General features: G+C 36.0%; 4 protein-coding genes across 7 annotated transcripts; 2 read left to right on the plus strand and 2 right to left on the minus strand.

The window, feature by feature from the left end:
* Positions 1 to 82: 82 nt before the first annotated feature.
* eloca (elongin C paralog a) lies at positions 83 to 1,661 on the minus strand. Of its 2 annotated transcripts, none has more exons than XM_056738532.1 (4): positions 1,546 to 1,661; positions 1,148 to 1,175; positions 755 to 898; positions 83 to 520 (listed from the first exon to the last, which is right to left on the minus strand). In XM_056738532.1, exons 2-4 carry the CDS (start codon positions 1,149 to 1,151, stop codon positions 330 to 332), a joined length of 339 nt encoding a protein of 112 aa, XP_056594510.1. In that variant the 5' UTR covers positions 1,152 to 1,175; positions 1,546 to 1,661; the 3' UTR covers positions 83 to 329. The 2 variants fall into 2 exon arrangements, with proteins under 2 accessions (XP_056594510.1, XP_056594511.1); XM_056738533.1 differs by lacking the exon at positions 1,546 to 1,661 and adding an exon at positions 1,358 to 1,531.
* Positions 1,662 to 2,279: 618 nt separating this feature from the next.
* On the plus strand, positions 2,280 to 9,164 carry dcaf11 (ddb1 and cul4 associated factor 11). Of its 2 annotated transcripts, none has more exons than XM_056738246.1 (15): positions 2,280 to 2,484; positions 3,386 to 3,587; positions 3,729 to 3,856; positions 3,945 to 4,063; positions 4,181 to 4,245; positions 4,414 to 4,514; positions 5,026 to 5,172; positions 5,261 to 5,315; positions 5,911 to 5,979; positions 6,123 to 6,180; positions 6,404 to 6,589; positions 6,938 to 7,091; positions 7,449 to 7,601; positions 7,937 to 8,043; positions 8,291 to 9,164. In XM_056738246.1, the coding sequence occupies exons 2-15, from the start codon at positions 3,400 to 3,402 to the stop codon at positions 8,396 to 8,398; spliced, it is 1,638 nt and encodes a 545-aa protein (XP_056594224.1). In that variant the 5' UTR covers positions 2,280 to 2,484; positions 3,386 to 3,399; the 3' UTR covers positions 8,399 to 9,164. The 2 variants fall into 2 exon arrangements, with proteins under 2 accessions (XP_056594224.1, XP_056594225.1); XM_056738247.1 differs by having other exon boundaries at positions 3,389 to 3,587.
* A 128-nt stretch (positions 9,165 to 9,292) lies between these two features.
* Positions 9,293 to 11,443, plus strand: LOC130413210 (fat storage-inducing transmembrane protein 1). 2 transcript variants are annotated; one of them, XM_056738249.1, is made up of 2 exons: positions 9,293 to 9,734; positions 10,543 to 11,443. In XM_056738249.1, exons 1-2 carry the CDS (start codon positions 9,499 to 9,501, stop codon positions 11,204 to 11,206), a joined length of 900 nt encoding a protein of 299 aa, XP_056594227.1. In that variant the 5' UTR covers positions 9,293 to 9,498; the 3' UTR covers positions 11,207 to 11,443. The 2 variants fall into 2 exon arrangements, with proteins under 2 accessions (XP_056594227.1, XP_056594228.1); XM_056738250.1 differs by having other exon boundaries at positions 9,596 to 10,401.
* A 154-nt stretch (positions 11,444 to 11,597) lies between these two features.
* On the minus strand, positions 11,598 to 14,693 carry psme1 (proteasome activator subunit 1). Its single transcript, XM_056738251.1, has 11 exons — positions 14,443 to 14,693; positions 14,227 to 14,259; positions 13,988 to 14,050; positions 13,768 to 13,869; positions 13,556 to 13,610; positions 12,850 to 12,947; positions 12,632 to 12,700; positions 12,424 to 12,491; positions 12,228 to 12,282; positions 12,062 to 12,148; positions 11,598 to 11,852 (listed from the first exon to the last, which is right to left on the minus strand). The coding sequence occupies exons 1-11, from the start codon at positions 14,479 to 14,481 to the stop codon at positions 11,766 to 11,768; spliced, it is 756 nt and encodes a 251-aa protein (XP_056594229.1). The 5' UTR covers positions 14,482 to 14,693; the 3' UTR covers positions 11,598 to 11,765.
* Positions 14,694 to 16,747: the final 2,054 nt, after the last annotated feature.

Consider the following 16,747-nt stretch of genomic DNA (forward strand, 5'->3'; position numbering starts at 1 on the left):
GAGAGCTTTCTTTTACCTTGATGTCATGCTGGTTATTCTGGGTGCTGTATCCACAGTGGAATAGAGTTTGAAGAGAGAGGTGTTAGTTTCATTCATGTTTATTCCTGCTGACTAAACCAATTGCAACAGCAAATACAAAATAATAAAGACATGGAACATTTTAAAACACTAAAACAAATTATCCATTCAAAGAACAAACAAACTGTTATTGTTCACATAAAACCGCAAAGATTCAAAAGAACAATACTTAAATACACACTCATAAACACAGATACATGTATAACTGGCATGCAAGATCATCATAGAATAATACATGTTCCCTTTACATTTTAACAGTCTAGGAAGTTTGCAGCCATGAGCAGTTCCAAAGCAATCTCAGGGGCAATGGGAAATTCTGGAATTTCTGTTGAGCTGTTGGTGTAACGAACTTTGTAGGTGAAGTACATGCACACTTTGGAGAGAACGTGAGATGGGATCTCCCGGAAGTTGACCTCATTGGTTTCATTTTCAGCAAACTGACCTAGGAGTAAAGAAACAAAAAATATTGAAAATCTTGGCGATGCCATTTTCAATGTGACAGACGTGTTATAAAAATTATAATAATAATAATAATTTAAATATGCAAAATATAAAAGTTTTCTTACAAATACCTAGATTGCGGGCAAACATAATTGAACAACGAGGTTTGAATTCCACAATAAAAACAAGCAGTTTCATAACATCTAAACTTAAAACATTACAGTATCACACTCACCAGGTCCACTCAGCATAGCTTTGATTGTGCCCGAGGTTAAGGCATGCTCTCTCTTAACAATAAACTCATGACCATCTGAAGAGATCAGCTTTACATACATAGCATCTGGGCCCTCACAGCCACCATAACTCCTCTCTTCAACATCTGCACAAATAAATTGTATATAAACTAATAGAAGAAACAGATCACAAAGTGAAGGCAGGGAAGTTTAATGGAACATAAGTAAAGTAACATTTATAAAGGTCTACAGACTATTTTGAGATCAATAACAATTTGAAGATATGCAAAGTCATACAAGAAACTTTATAATGAATTAAAAAGGTACAAATAGCACATGATAGCTGATCGATAATTATTATTTTCTATTTGTAAAGAAATAAGTCAAATACAAACCCATTCTTTCTCAGACACCGTCCTACTTCTGCGAACATCAGAAAACAAACATGAGGGTACAGAAATGCTCAGGCAAAGAGATACGTTTTAACGAGGCAGCAAATGAAAAAGAAAATGAAACTTAGCTTAGAATTTAGGCACACAAAATAATATGTAATAGATACAATTAACTCGACAGACGAGCAGGTAAACAATAAACAAAAGCTTTACATTTTCATACAAGTGACTTTATTGTGGCTTCTTCTAGCACTCGCTTTACTTGGCTAACACTATGTTACGGCAGCAGTAACGGACTGCTTCAACAAGTATTATTTGAAATGTCTCCTATGTTCTCTAAATGGATCTGCTAATAATACGTCCAACCGTAGATTGTGAATACAAAATGTACAACCACTTACCACGAATATTAAAAAAACAGAACAAGTTTCTCCAGAAATACAGGCACCAGGGGCACTGGATGCACCTTAATACTTCCGGTTCAATCATGTGTGTTTAAAAGTCCTTCTGTCTCATCGCTACTGATCTGAGATTTTTATTTATTTATGCGGTGTAACGTTACACGCGACATTATAAGACTTATCAAAACGAATGACCTATAAAACGTGAAAAAAATATTAAAATACGACATATGACAACGATACTTTATTTATTTAGCATAATAAAAATCAATATCTACTGATCATTGATTCTACAAAAAGTTCAGAATATAGAGATAAACCATTGCATGCGGCATAAATATGGCATATAAATTAAATAACCTATTTTACAGCAGAAAACTGGCTGATGGTGTAAGTGCAACCTGTGCCTAGAAAAACAACTGTGCAATATACTCTATACTCTTTGGTGCAACTGGAACTGTATGTCCTACAAACTCCTACATTTGGTATTTAAGTCTGATTTATGATTAAAAAACACCTTATGGGGGAAATAAAATATTTTTTTAAAGGAACATAAATTCTTTGAATACAATATTATGGGGAATAACTTATGGTTTGGTATGAAAAATACACGCAATAACTTGCAATGGATCAACTAATAAAAACTGGATTGCTGTTAGTTACCTACATGCACACTTACGTCAATCTACTGGTTCTTGTTTGCTGTGCGTTAAGTTACGTGCGTCACGTGACCAGAGGAAGGCGAGTCTTGAAACCGTAAACAACATGGCGCGTCACGAACATGGAGAGACTTAAAAAAACAACAGCTCAGGGAAAACGGAAGCGTTTAACATCGTGAACTAAAACATTTTTTGCAACGTTTTTTCTTGTTTTTCCGAAGTCTGCAAGAAGAAATAAACCCAGTATAGCAGTTGTCAGAGCACTGATATCACATTATTGGTAGGTCTCTTTTGTAGGTCGCGTAACGTTACTGTCTGCTAGCTCGTTCGCTAACTAATAAACAAAGGACTCTTTAGGCCTATATTAAAAATAATAAATGTTTTATGAATTTCGCTTTTTTAAGCTTTCCGTTTATAATTGTAAGATGATTATGTGGAGTTTTCTTCGCTTGTCATTTCAGTGTTCCGTTCTAGCCTGTCATTTTTGCATATTTTGCTGTCAGTTAACTTATATCACAGTCTTTTGTAAGCTTTGTTGACCTCATCAATCAGTTATATAAATAATGTCAATGTTATGCACGACTTTAGTGTTGATTTAGTGAAATAGATTTATGCATATCAGGCAACATTCTTCCTATTATTTTGGTGTATATTATGAAGGATGTCATTTTCTCAGACAATTAAACAATAAATATATTTCAAAATCTACAACATTAAAAGATTTCAATTCTTGTGTTTTGGCAAATTCTACCATTCAAAGGTTAAGACTCAAAACAATCCATATTAATGAATATTATCGCAATACCTGTTGAAATGTTTTGTATCACTTTAGTATTGGGACCAATTCTCACTATTAACTTGTTGCTTAATAGATGGATTTTTTAGCATATTGGCTGTTTATTAGTACTTATAAAGCACTTATTCAACATAACCATATTCTACTTCCCTAATCCTACCTAATACCTAAACCTAACAACTACCTTACTAAGTTTACTAAGGCAAAGTCATAGTTAATGGTTTATTAATACCGAGAATTGGACCTTAAAATAAAGTGTGACCAAATGTTTTATTAACAGGTAATGCTTTCCGTAAGATGTATCTTTAATCTTGTTTATTTAGTTTTCCCCTTTTTTTGTGTAGGGAAGCAGAGTTTGTAACCAAAAATATGTATTTTATTTCAGAAGACAATCGGTCTATGGGCTCTCAGTCCAGTTCTGGGATGTCTGGTCGGGGCTCTGGCAACAACCCAGACCAGTCAGAACCCGAACCCAACCAGAATTCCAACCAGACCGACCGCACTCAGACCGACATACAGCCAGAGAGACCATCAGGATCTGAAGACGACGTAGACTTAGCCCAAGTTCTGGCGTACTTACTGCGCAGGTAAATAAAAACATACCCCACATGCAATGCATCTGGAGCAAAGCATGTCTGGCAATGCAACAGTTTTCCCCTTTAATTATTCGTTACTTTATTTGTGTAATACGTGTATTGTAAAGTGTACATCCTTCTTCTCAACCACAGGGGCCAGGTGCGCCTGGTCCATGGAAGTGGTGCGACAGGCCTTCAACTCGTGCAATCATATTCAGATTCAGATGAGGACAGCGATGGAGCCTGGGATGGACGATTGGGGCATCGATATGACCCTCCTGGTGAGTGTGATCCCTATAAACACAATGGAATATACATTACTAAGTGCCACATGTTTCTGAATGTCATGTACCATGTTTCATTTCTCAGTGGATGCCCAGCCAGACACACAGCAGGTGGATCGCAGTGAAATCCACACTCAGATCATGCTTGCTACTGCTTCCACAGATTTAAAGACCAGACGCAGTTTCACACACATGCTGGCAGAGGTAAGACGGGTCTATGCTAGTATAATCTAAATGAGCTCTTTATTCACTTTATGTAAAGAAATATTGAAAGAGCTGCTTGCAACTTGCTGTGAACTTACTGTTTATTGCTTGCTGAAGCGGGAACAGGGACGGTGTCGCGGGTCAAGTTTCTCTCACGGGGAATGCAGCCGTATTCGCTCACAGTAAGTATTATGCACACATACCGATGCATTGCCATTGCTTTACAATCTTGTACATAATACTGTACTGACCCAGAGTACATTTGAAGTTGGAAGATGATTGTTGATTCCGCTTCTAAAACTGAGCAGTCCTATGCATACTTGTAGTAATTCATAAACATTTTGTCACAGTTTCCTACCCAATCATGTGGTATACAAGGACACATATCAGCAGAAAGTCTTTTGTGGGGTCTACAGTGATGATGGAAACAGGTTCCTGTCTGCATGCCAAGGTGAAAAAGAGATTTCTTAACTCTTGATTTCTTAAAGGTCCAGTGTATGAAATTTAGCGGCATCTAGTGGTGAGGTTACAAATTGCAACCAACGGGTCACTCTAACCTTCTCCCCTCCCTTTCGGAGCACTACGGTGGCTGACACAGAACTAAGATGTTGTCACGATTTCGCTTCTTTGCTTTAAGAGATGACGTATTTACCAAACACGCTCTGTAGAGCAGTTTGTCCATTTAGGGCTACTGTAGAAAAAACATTAATTCCATGTAAGGGGACCCGCCGTGTAGATAGAAATATCTCATTCTAAGGTAATAAAAACACAACGCTTCATTGTGTAAGGTTTTTATACACCTCCGAAGACATTGTTATGTATATTATATTGTCTTTCTATCAATAGATCCTTTAAAATGTGATTAGCATGTATTAACTATGTTTCATTTTCCAATCCACATTTTACAGATCATTGATTATTGAAATCAGTTTAATTCAGTATTTCTGTCTCTATTGTTTCAGATCAAAACATCAGGTTGTATGACACTAGTAGAGGCCGTTTCGTTTTGAAGAAGACTGTGAAGGCCAGAGACGTGGGCTGGAGTGTTCTGGATGTGTGTTTTACCCCTGATTCTCAGTGCGTGCTCTACTCTAGCTGGTCTGACTACAGTAAGACAAAGCCATCTACACCTACTGCTTTGTTTGAGACTGAACGTGAATGTCCCGATGCACATCTGTGTGTATTTCTTCTCTTTAGTTCATGTGTGCAGTGTTGATGGGGACAATGAAACACACAGCGCTCTAGACCTCAAGTTAGTGTTTCCTTCATAGTACATTATTGCATTTAATCTCAGGTAATCATGTGTACGCTTTCTTTTCATGTGGATAACATACAGTAGAACAGATCACCATAATAATTCATGACCACATCCATCACATTACTGTGAGCTAACCATACTGAACATGCTGGCAAAGTGACATTTGTATAAAAGTAAACATAACTGTTGTATTTTTATATTTTTTTCTGAGCTTAATACAGTTTTACACATTTACTGATGAACTGAATCAGAATGCTACTGTTGGACAGATGTGGCATCCCAGCTTTAAAAATTTACAAAATGATCAGTTTACTTTGCCAACAGGTTTTTTTGCACAACCAAGCAGCATCTCATTAAATCCACATCATGGTTTAAACTGTATCTTTGTAGCATATATGATGGTGATGGATTGTGAAAACAAAGTGTAACAATGCTTTTAGATATTTGGTCTTGCTCTGTTCATCTACAAGTAATATAGAGTTTTGTGAAATGAGCTGATATGTTTATAGTTTTTTTAATTTTCTACATGACTTTAGTTGTCTTTGTATATAGTTTTGTTAATGCTGACCGGTATCTGTTACTCTTTCAGGCCAGATGAACGAAGGTTCTGTGTTTTCTCATTGGCCGCTTCCACAGATGGGAAAGAGATTTTAGGCGGGTCAGTATATTATTTTGTGATCTACATACCAGGAGTTTTACAATTCCGACTTTTAGTTTCTTGTTTAACAAGCATTTCACGCACAGTTTTTTTTTTTTTTTTACTTTATTATGTCCTGAAATGCATTTATTTCTATCAAACAGTGCCAATGATGGTTGCCTGTATGTGTTTGATCGTGAACAAAACAAGAGAACACTAAAGGTATGACACACATGCTGAATGAGTAAACTAGCATTTGAAAGCTTCTGTGACGTGATCTTATTGAACCTCAACAGTATACTGCTCACAGTAAAATAAAACTCTATCGCTCTGAATTAAATGACAAGACTGATATAGTGAAAACATGAACAACACAAGTTCTGCAAGATATTGTCGTATTGTATGAGAACGACTATCGTGTAATGTCTCTCCTTTTGTTTTTCAGATTGAAGCTCATGAGGACGATGTGAATGCCGTAGCATTTGCAGACAGTTCTTCCCAGCTGCTTTTCTCAGGCAGTGATGACGCTCTCTGCAAGGTATGGGACAGAAGAACACTCAGAGAAGACAGACCACAGCCTGTGGGTCATCTGGCAGGACACAGAGATGGAATCACATTCATACACAGCAAGGTATTTACTGTCCAAAATGAATTAGTGGTGTCATTGACATACAAAAGACCTCAGCACTAGAGCAATAATGGAATAATGTGTCATTATCAAAAATATGGATGCCGTAACATTGTGAATAATAAATAAATATCTTATGTAAGGTTAACAAAATGACCAAAGGTGTGTGGTCATCCCCTTCAAAATGATCAGGTTCTTCTCTTTTAAACTAAAACATTACCGCACCCAATATAAAAAACTGACAAAATGACACCCTCAACTGTCCTATAACTGCATTGCTTTATTACCAAAGCATCTACCCGAGTGTCTGTAATGCACTAAGCAGTATTTGTACTGTATGTTGTCCTGAAGGGTGACGCTCGATATTTGATCAGTAATTCCAAAGATCAGACCATTAAGCTTTGGGACGTGAGGAAGTTTTCACCAAAAGAGGGTCTTGCTGCTTCCAGGCTTGCAGTCACACAACAGAACTGGGATTATCGCTGGCAGCAGGTTCCACAGAGAGGTGTGTTTGTGTAACTGTAAAGTAACTTAATATGTTTTTTTATGTGTTATAAACGGTAAAACAAGTTGACTGGTTATGTATTTATTTCTTTTTAGGATGTTAGGAACTCCCTAAAAAGAGTTTAGAAAGTTTGTTTAGATATCAAATTGAAAGATTTTATAAGCCCTTATTGTAATATGGCATGAAGCTAATTGCTTGTTTTATTTGACATTATTTGAATCTTAATATGTCATTTAATTGCATATAGAAAATATGTCAATAAAAAACACTTGTCAGACAAACTAGTTAAGGTTTTATTAAAATTGTACACGTGAGATTATTGTTTATTGGGCACTTGTCTGTTTTGTTGCCCTGCAGCATTAAAGAGGCATAAGCTGACGGGAGACACTTCTGTGATGACCTACAGGGGTCACGGGGTTCTGCACACACTCATTCGGAGTCGCTTTTCTCCTGAATTCAGCACTGGACAAAAGTTCATTTACACAGGCTGTTCAACAGGCAAAATCGTCAGTAAGTCATTTGTCTGCAAAGTCATTCAGATCTACTACATTAGTTCTGTAAGGAAGAGATGTCTAATGAAGGAGCCATATTGTCGTGTCGCTCCATCAATGTTGTGCATGGGATCCATGGACAGGTTTTAAAAAAATAGGACTTTAATTAACATATTTGTGCATTTATTAAACATTATTAGCTAAGCCTTGTCTGAGAAAGCGGGCCTATATAAAGTCACAGTTTTTTTTTGTTAATAATCTTAACAAACTTGTTTTTGTAGGGATTATAGTAAAAACCTTGAACACTCTTTTGACATTCTTCTTAATCTCATTTCTGACTTTCATTCCCTTTAGTCTATGATGTGCTGACGGGACGTGTCGTGTCTAAATTGTCCAACCATGATGCATGTGTGCGGGACGTCAGTTGGCACCCATATCACGTTAACATGGTCAGCAGTTCTGTAAGTTAAACTGCTTTTTATTTCTGTACACGCATAGCCCCATACTGTACATGACTAAGAAAACAATTATATTCATGTCGGTTGTCTGTGTCTGCTGTTCATTATTTAAGGCTGTCAATTGAAGAAAATGTTTAATGTTGTACGAAATTCAGGCATATAATTTAGTTGAAATTTTCTTGTTGACACCGAATTACTGATTTCTTATTGGCCCTTTTATCTCTTTAAAATTTCGGTCATGTTCCTGCAGTGGGACGGTGCCATACGTTTGTGGGAACACACACAGAATCACCCACTGGACACAGACAGAGAAAGAAGGAGCGTGGAAGGGGTAGAAATGAAGACAAAAGGCTGCTGATGATGTCAGAGTTGGTGACATCACAGTGGATTGTCAAGGGATGCTGGAGAAATTAAGTCAAGCAAAAAAAAAACGAGAAAGAACAAATTATGTGCAGAGAATTTTGAATTTTTTGATTCCATATTGCTCAGTCTACTGAGAAGAAAATTATCATACAAATATGTAAGTTTAAGCTAAAGCATCAATGACAAAGTGAATGGAAAGAAGGCATGATGTGATTTCATTTTTACAGCTACTGTTTCACCTTTAAACTCTTGAGGTGAACGTTTAAATGCAGGTTTAAGCTTAAGTAAAAGTCTTACAGTATGTGCAGAGTTTCACAAATTTTAAGCATGATTTCAGACAGGCACAATGCAAACACATTGCTTGAAAACCTGCTGTATGGTAACCATTTGCTTTACCAAAAAAGCAATACAAATTTATAAATAATTCAAATGTTCTCAATGCAAGAATAAAAAAATGGCTAATTTCAAAGAATTTCAAGAATATTAAATATTGTAAGATATTTTATTGCTATTAATGTTCAGGGTTTGATTTTGTAGTTCTATATGAAAGAAATCTTTACCTTGTCAAAAATCTAATTATGTAAAAAGCGTGTCTTAAGAATTAGACAGCCACAGGAGTGAATTTCTTTGTATGTGAGCGTGTTTGCAAATGTTTCTTTTGACACAGGTTGGATTTGTTTATGATTTAAGTGCATTTAGAATTCTCTAAAACACTCAGCAATTGTTTTATAAAGAATAATTAAACTTACGCACACAACTTGGTTCTTGTTTGGTGTCTAAATCACATCTCAAGGGTCCGCCAGTTTAAATTCTACAAAAGAAAACCTACAAAATATCACATTATATAAAGACCACATACACTGATAAAGCAATGCTACTCTACTGCTTTATATCAGACACACGAGAGTGTTGGGTAAAGGAAGCTGATAAGATGGGAATGTTTGGAGCTGTGTGACATAACCAGCAGGTTGTGCTCTGCTAAAAACAAAGGGTGACCACAACACACATCTGACAAATGGTATAAAGACCTCAGTTCTGTATTCATGCTGTCAGTTTATTAAAATGCATTGGAAGTGGAATCCTTAATAAACCAGAATGGATCTCTTTGGGCTTCTGGAGATCATTTATAAGATTAATACTTCTACAAACAAGCTTCTGCACTCGGCTCTGGTGACATTTACTGATGTTATAGCTGGACTACTTGGTCATTTGTTATTCAGACAGCATTTTCATCTTCTTCTTGTCCTTGTGATGGTGATGTTTGGTCCTGTTCTGAGTCTCCGGGTCTCAAAGTACAGCATATTTGCCAACAAAAATCATTACCTCTACAGGCAAGAACTAGTTTTACTGACTTGATCATAATAATTATTTATTATATGATGCGGTTGTTTTTAAAATGTATCTTTTTATGACTATAAATCAAGAGTTTATTTGCAAAACCAGATTACTGCAGTTGGGTTGTTTTGAGTAAGTAAAAGTATTTTAAAAGCAACTTATACAACTAACAAAAAAAACCTTAGAACATAATGAAAAAAACATTATTCGTTATCTGTTTTGCAGATTAACTCCTTTTTGTGGACAAAATAGCCGATAAAACATCTATGAAACAATTAAGAGACCAAATTTACTTTCAATTTCTGAATTTACTTTTTATATATGATTAAGTAAAATTATGTTTTTTTTGTTTGAACTATAGTTACAAAATGTATTTCAAATAAAGCAAATATTTTATCTGCATCAATTTGTGGAAAATTATGAATGAGACAAGCTGGTCGAAATGACTAAAAAAATGCAATGTTTGCAGAACTTGATTAGGCCTAGTTGGAAGTTGATATTCACATTAAACAACACAATACTTTAACATGTATTTTAAAATTAAGTTAAAGTTAAAAAATGAATAACTGATGGAATAAGCATGCTTTTTTCATTAGGCCCAGACTCACACGTCTTTGCATTCTCTCAGTCTTTTACACTGCTGTTGGTGACCTTTGTCCTGAGGTTTGTTTGAACTGGAATTCCCATACATGCAGAATTGCTGAATAAATCCCAAACTTGATTGGTCTCTTAATTTTTGTAATTATTTAAACTATAAGTATATTGCAGAAATATATCTAATATATAAATCATGCGCTCTTATAGGGTTTTCCTGCATTCATGCTGGGGCTGGACCTTGACATTCTGTGGCTCCTTTGTGTTCCTTCTCTCATACTGCATCAGTAACTCCATCATTCACTCCATCTGTCATCTCTCTCGACTCGCTGTGACAGGCATCATGTGGTCACTCATTCGCCGTTTGCTCTCTCTTCTCGTGGATGCCTCGGGAACCTGTTTCGAGCCACTACATAGCGCAACAGCAGCCCCCAAAGACCCCCTGAACTCTGACACATCCGTTGGCGCCTTGTTGCTCCTGAGAGGGGAAAAGGGTAAAGCTGCCTGCCTCAAAGCAGGGCTACATTGGCAGGGATGCGAGGTATCAGATGATATTCTGATCCTATCCCTGTGTTGTTTGATTCTTGCGGAGGAAATCTGTGTTTTTAAGCCCTGTATGGCTTTAGGGAGGCCTCTAGGGGCTCCCCTGAGGATTCTCTTCTTGTTGTGTGCGTTGTTGTTGAGTCTCTGGATATTTCTGATTCTCTGTTTGTTGGCACATTTTCCTCTGTTTCACTCCCAGCTGGTTGGAGGAGCTATGGGGTATTTAGGATGGAAGGGACTTTATAAGTATTGGCATGCTTTGAAACCAAGTTGGTGTTGTGTTGTAAAAGCAGGCGCTTTGCATTCGGAAACCACATGTAAAACTTTATAAAGTGGGCACGCTGGAATAAATGTATAGGCTCTGAGAAGTACATAAAAAAATATAAAACACTTATGACTTTTTTTAACACTTTATTGCATGAACTGTATTTTTTTTTTAATAAGAAATCGTGTTTATTTTGCTCTTTTGTCAAACACATTTGGATTTTGTCCTTTATGCGTCGAAGGGTTAAAAAATATACGTACCTGTCTTGAACTTCTGTTTTGTCAAAGCAAACTGCATTTATAAGAACACTGATATGAATAAATAATCACACTGCCCCAAGTTTCAAATACAGATAAAAAAAAAACTGAAATCAACTTTGGATGTTAGTGTTTGTTGGGGCTATGTTAACCAATCGACAATGTAAATGTTCTAAACATGACAGGCACCACACAAAACATATTATCACCTTTTTATTGAGTAAAAACTGTAAAACAGTAGATTCTTTTGATGCATGAAATTAAAGATCTAGTAAATGCACTGTGACTGTGAAATTGAATATGACTTGTTTCACTTCCTGTAAATGTGTGTGTTTTTGTGTCTTTTCAGTGCAGATTGGCTCGGTTTCTCAGTAGATGAGCGCTTTTGAAGATAAATCTCCTCTGGGTTTCTTAATCTTGTCAACATTCTTGATGATGACGTCATACAACACAGCCTAGAGGTCAAAACAGAACGAATCAAATCAATTACAGCAAGAGATATGCAAGACTGAACTTACATAACCCTTGTATGGTGTTTTTGTTTCCGTTTATAAGCCAACGTTCGTTCATATATGTTTATTCACAATGATAAAAAAGTGCAAAAGGAAGAAACGTATGGATGCAGTGAATTATTATCTATAGGATAGGTGAAGTGTCAACTCACGTAAGTGTTGCAAATCTCCAGGACTATGATGCGTAACTCACAATACTGGTACTGATCCAGTTCATGAACAAGTTGTCTGTAATCTCCCTAAAGTTGGGCAAAAAAATTATTTTAACAACGTTTTCTTTCAGCTAGTTAGAAATGGATCTTATTTCAATAAACTCACCACATGTGGCTGTTTGGAAGCCTTGGCTACAGCGTCTCCCCTTTCACTGAAGTACCTGATTATACAAAATATATCACATTTATTTGTCCGTCACATGAACAAAAATGGCATAATCTTGATGGAAATGCTTCTATAATTAAGTTATAAAAAGGAGTTTTTGTTAATTTTGTGGTTATTATGCAGCCTGGTGTCATACTTGGAAATCTGTGTCTGGAATCCCTCAATCTTGGTACGAGTACTGGTGAGCAATTCAAAAACCTTTTCCTGTGAAAACATTTTTGCAGTCACTCATAACATTCTGCTTATAAAACCACATTTCATGCATTATATGAATCAACAACTTCTAATCTAAATGACTTTAGGAAGCACAATAAATATTCAGCTGACTATTCAATTCTTTTTACCTGTACAGCAACTCCGAAATTGTTCCCATCTTCAATTTTGGGGATCTGTAGCTGTAACCACATTGACACCTGCACAAAGATGCAAATAGTGCCACAATGTACAATGTTGTATTTATAAAATCAAATAACTGTGCACAACTGAAGAACTATATACAGTAAATGCTATAAGGCAAATTCTACTGTCTATCTATGACAATACAAGCAGATGAATCATTTACCGTGTTAAGACACTCCTTTAGAGTCTGAATTTCAGGCTTAATCTGTTTGAGGAGTTTCTCTACTGTCTCATTGCAGGCAACAGGACCACATGGAGGACCTTTCAGATAAGATTAGAATTAAGATCATTATTACACAATCATTAGATGTACCATCATTCGTATTTCTAACTTACATTCTTAGGTAACAGATGGATGAACATTCACAACTTTTCTTAAAGGTATAGTTCACCCAAAAATGAAAATTCTGTCATGAATTACTCATTCTCTAGTTGTTCCAAGTCTGTATAAGTGTCTTTGTTTGGTTGAACACAAAGAAAGATATTCGGAAGAATGTTAGCAACTGAGATTTCTGGGGTACCATAGTAGAAATCATTATTTGTTCTGGTAAACACCCCAAAAAAAAATCTTAAGAATTTAGGAAAACAAACAGTTCTTGGGCCGGTTTGGCAAGCATTTCAATGGTTTCAATGGTCCCCAGGAATCTCACTTAGAAATGCATGACAGATGGATGAAAATCATTTTGGGGTAAACTATTCCTTTAAATATTTCTACCATGAAATGCAAATTCACGGTGCTACCTTGCTGTTAGACTTTAAATTACTCTCAAGCTCATATTTAGGGGATTTTTTTACTATGAAAATGGAACAGTGCAAGTAACATTTTCAGTTTCATTTTCCTAGATGAATTCATATTAAAGGATTTTTACCTTCATCGCTCTCTTCATCCTTCTTTTCATCTTTCTTCCCATCTTTTGCAGCTTTCTGTTTAAATAAAAAGCCATTACTTGTCTCAAATAATCGATTAGTTAACTCGAACCATGGTATTAAGACACAATATAAAAATCCGGCATGATATCATTCACAAAGATGTCAATGTGAATCATAAATTTTTTCAATAATAAAAGAATGTCCTGCTGACCTCCTCTTTCTTCTTTCTCTTGAGCTCCTCTTTGGCAGGGTCTGGGATTGGAATATCCAAAGTAGCCTTGATGACAGACAGATCCTTCAGGCTCAGTGATGCCTAGAAAATATAACAAGATAAATGTAAAGACACACAGCATTAAAGCTAAACAATAGCTCCAGCTCTCAGCTTTACTTTGTATCTGATCTCTATTAATGATGTATTCATTAATTCATACCTTTAAAAAATTGTCCATGTCTGCAATCTTTTTGGGGAAAAAGTTGGAGACCAATTGTTCGGCCTGTTGCAAGGATTGAAACATTAGTTATTAACATAAAAATACATGAGCCACACTCATAATATATCACACAAGTAACCACAGTCTCCAACTAAATTATGAACAATATTCCATAACACAATAAAACACTAGTTAACTTCTGCAAGGGAGACTGGGAAATTTAGTGAATCTATATTTACCTCTTTGGTAATTTTCTGAGCGAATCCATCCACCTGTAAAACACAGGAAGTGTGAGAAAATTTTAGCACATGCTGTCAACACACAGACGAGAGTGAACACAAAGGTATGACAACATTGACACGTAGGCCATATGTAGCCACAATCTTTAATATTCTCACCGAATTAACAGGTTTAAATAGGTTTAAAGCAGCTTTAGGCCTAAATACGAGGCTTACCTGTTTTTTAGAGGCGGGACTCATGTCTAAGGAAGTCATTGTTGCAAAATAATTGTGTCGATTTGTCTTATTGGTGCAAAACTTAAACAAAAAACTGTTTGCAATTAAGTTTATGTCTTACTCTCACTATTGTGGGACCTAAGTACGACTATGAAGACGATATCCCGTTGTGATCGTAGAAACGACGAGATGTCACTGTTACTCAGCAGAGAGAGTGAAAATGAAAGTGAATTAAGTGTTAAATAAATAATTCTCAACAGGACCAAAAGGGGGCGACAACAACTATACAACGTTGGTCTAGTTACGGAAGCAGGCTAGGGTTTGCCTACTAGAATAAAAGTCCTGCAGATAAAAGTCCTTCTATTTTTCCAAATTAAAATGAAAGTTCAGGAGCTTTTATCAAATTGGACAAAAACGAGTAAAGTTCGGTTAAAAAACTGATGTTCATAATGTAACAATTGTTTAATGTCCCTTTAGAGTAAAACCAGACAAATCATGTGAGGACAAGTAGTAACAGACTATTGTATTCAAAGTAATTATCTTTTTTGCATCCAAAATCCACAAAACATATTTTGTGTTTTGTTCAGGAACTCCATAGAGCGACATAGACAATGACAAAACCATTTTAAAGTTTTAAAATTAAAAAAAATTGTCTTGATTAAAAGTTGCTTTTAATGGTATCAATAATTTAAAGACACGGTCACATATCATAGAAACAGAACACTGTGTGCTATTCCCCCATGCACAGCACAAATACCAGAAAATAATTATGTTCACACAGTTAGATCTAATCAATAAAATCATGTTATAAACAGCAAACCGTTGTTGACTTTCAACGGAGAAGTTTTTTATTGTCCATCATGATTAAACAGAATACTGCTGTTTACAATGTTGCACTGCTTGTTTGCATATCAAAGTAGGTTATTGATCAGAACATCTCTAACATGATCATGTCAGACTATTGAATGACAAACAATGACACAAGAATGGGTTCGAACATTTACAGAGTTTTTTTTTCATTCATTTATCTGAAAGACTGTTTCGTGTTGGCCTTGCAAAATCCAGAGGGTAAAGTCCTCTTTTATCATCAAAACATGTTGTGCGTCTGTGTGTGTCTGGTCCTGGCAAACCCAGCATTGTGGTGACCAAATGTTTTTGACGCTGTCGGGATATTCTTTGGTCCAAATTTGGGAAATAACATATAAATGAAACTTAGCTATGTTTATTTGAAAATGTAAAAAAAGTACAAACGATTTCTCAGAGGGTTAGGTTCAGGGGTAGGGCATAGAATATACAGTTTTTGTACAGTATACAAATTATTTTGCCATAAAACATGGAAACTAAACACATGACGTGAGTGTGTGTTGAGGCAGTGGTTGTGGATTTTGGTTAGGGTCAAACGATATGTAATAGTATTTTAAACAACACCTAAAATTTGATTAAAGAAAAACTTACATTACATCACTAAAAGTGGATTGTACAGATACTCGCACAGATTAAAGTCTTACCACAATAGCTATATCACCTTATCTCTATCCTCTAATCTACCTCTCTGTCACAAACCCTGTGATCTTTAGCCTTCTCCTAGTGTTCCTGTGTTCTCTCACGTCTCTCTTTTTCTCAATGGCCACAGTCATTGTAATGATTAATTCACATTAAAGTTAGCCATGCAGCAAATTTGTGGTTTTGTATTAATATGCACAAAACGAATACATTTATTACATTTCTTAAATGTATCTGGTTCTTAAATGGTTACCGAAACACTTGACTTTCTGTGTTTGTAGAATAGAAAGCTTTCCTGTTGCTCAGTGGTAAGAGCATTGCGTTAACTACAAGGTTATGGGTTCGATCCTAGGGGATTTCACATACCTATGTATTGGATAATGCAATGTAAGTCGTTTGGATAAAAGCGTCTGCCAAATGCATAAATGTAAATGCGTCATTTCTTGCTGCTGCATGTTGGCGTTCAATTACCAAGAAAGAAATTTGGTCAAGCACACTTATTAAGGATAAGATAGGTATGTTTATTGTAGTTTTAACTATAAACATTAATGCAACAATTGTATCACATCTTACCACAATCTATTTCAAATAACATTTACAGCTGTCTCGTACCCGCGTTCACAGCTGTAACATTAGGCTTGTTCGACTTGATGCGGCGCAGCAAGATCCGACATGCTGATGACATCACAATACCGCGAGACCAAACTTTTAACAGTTTTTCGGAAAGCTCTCGCGGTACTTTGATGTCATCCGCCTGTCGTATCCTGCTGCGCCGCATCAAGTATATACACGTTTTTTTTGG

This window comes from Triplophysa dalaica, chromosome 23 (genome assembly GCF_015846415.1).
Source record: "Triplophysa dalaica isolate WHDGS20190420 chromosome 23, ASM1584641v1, whole genome shotgun sequence".
Lineage (NCBI taxonomy): Eukaryota > Metazoa > Chordata > Actinopteri > Cypriniformes > Nemacheilidae > Triplophysa > Triplophysa dalaica.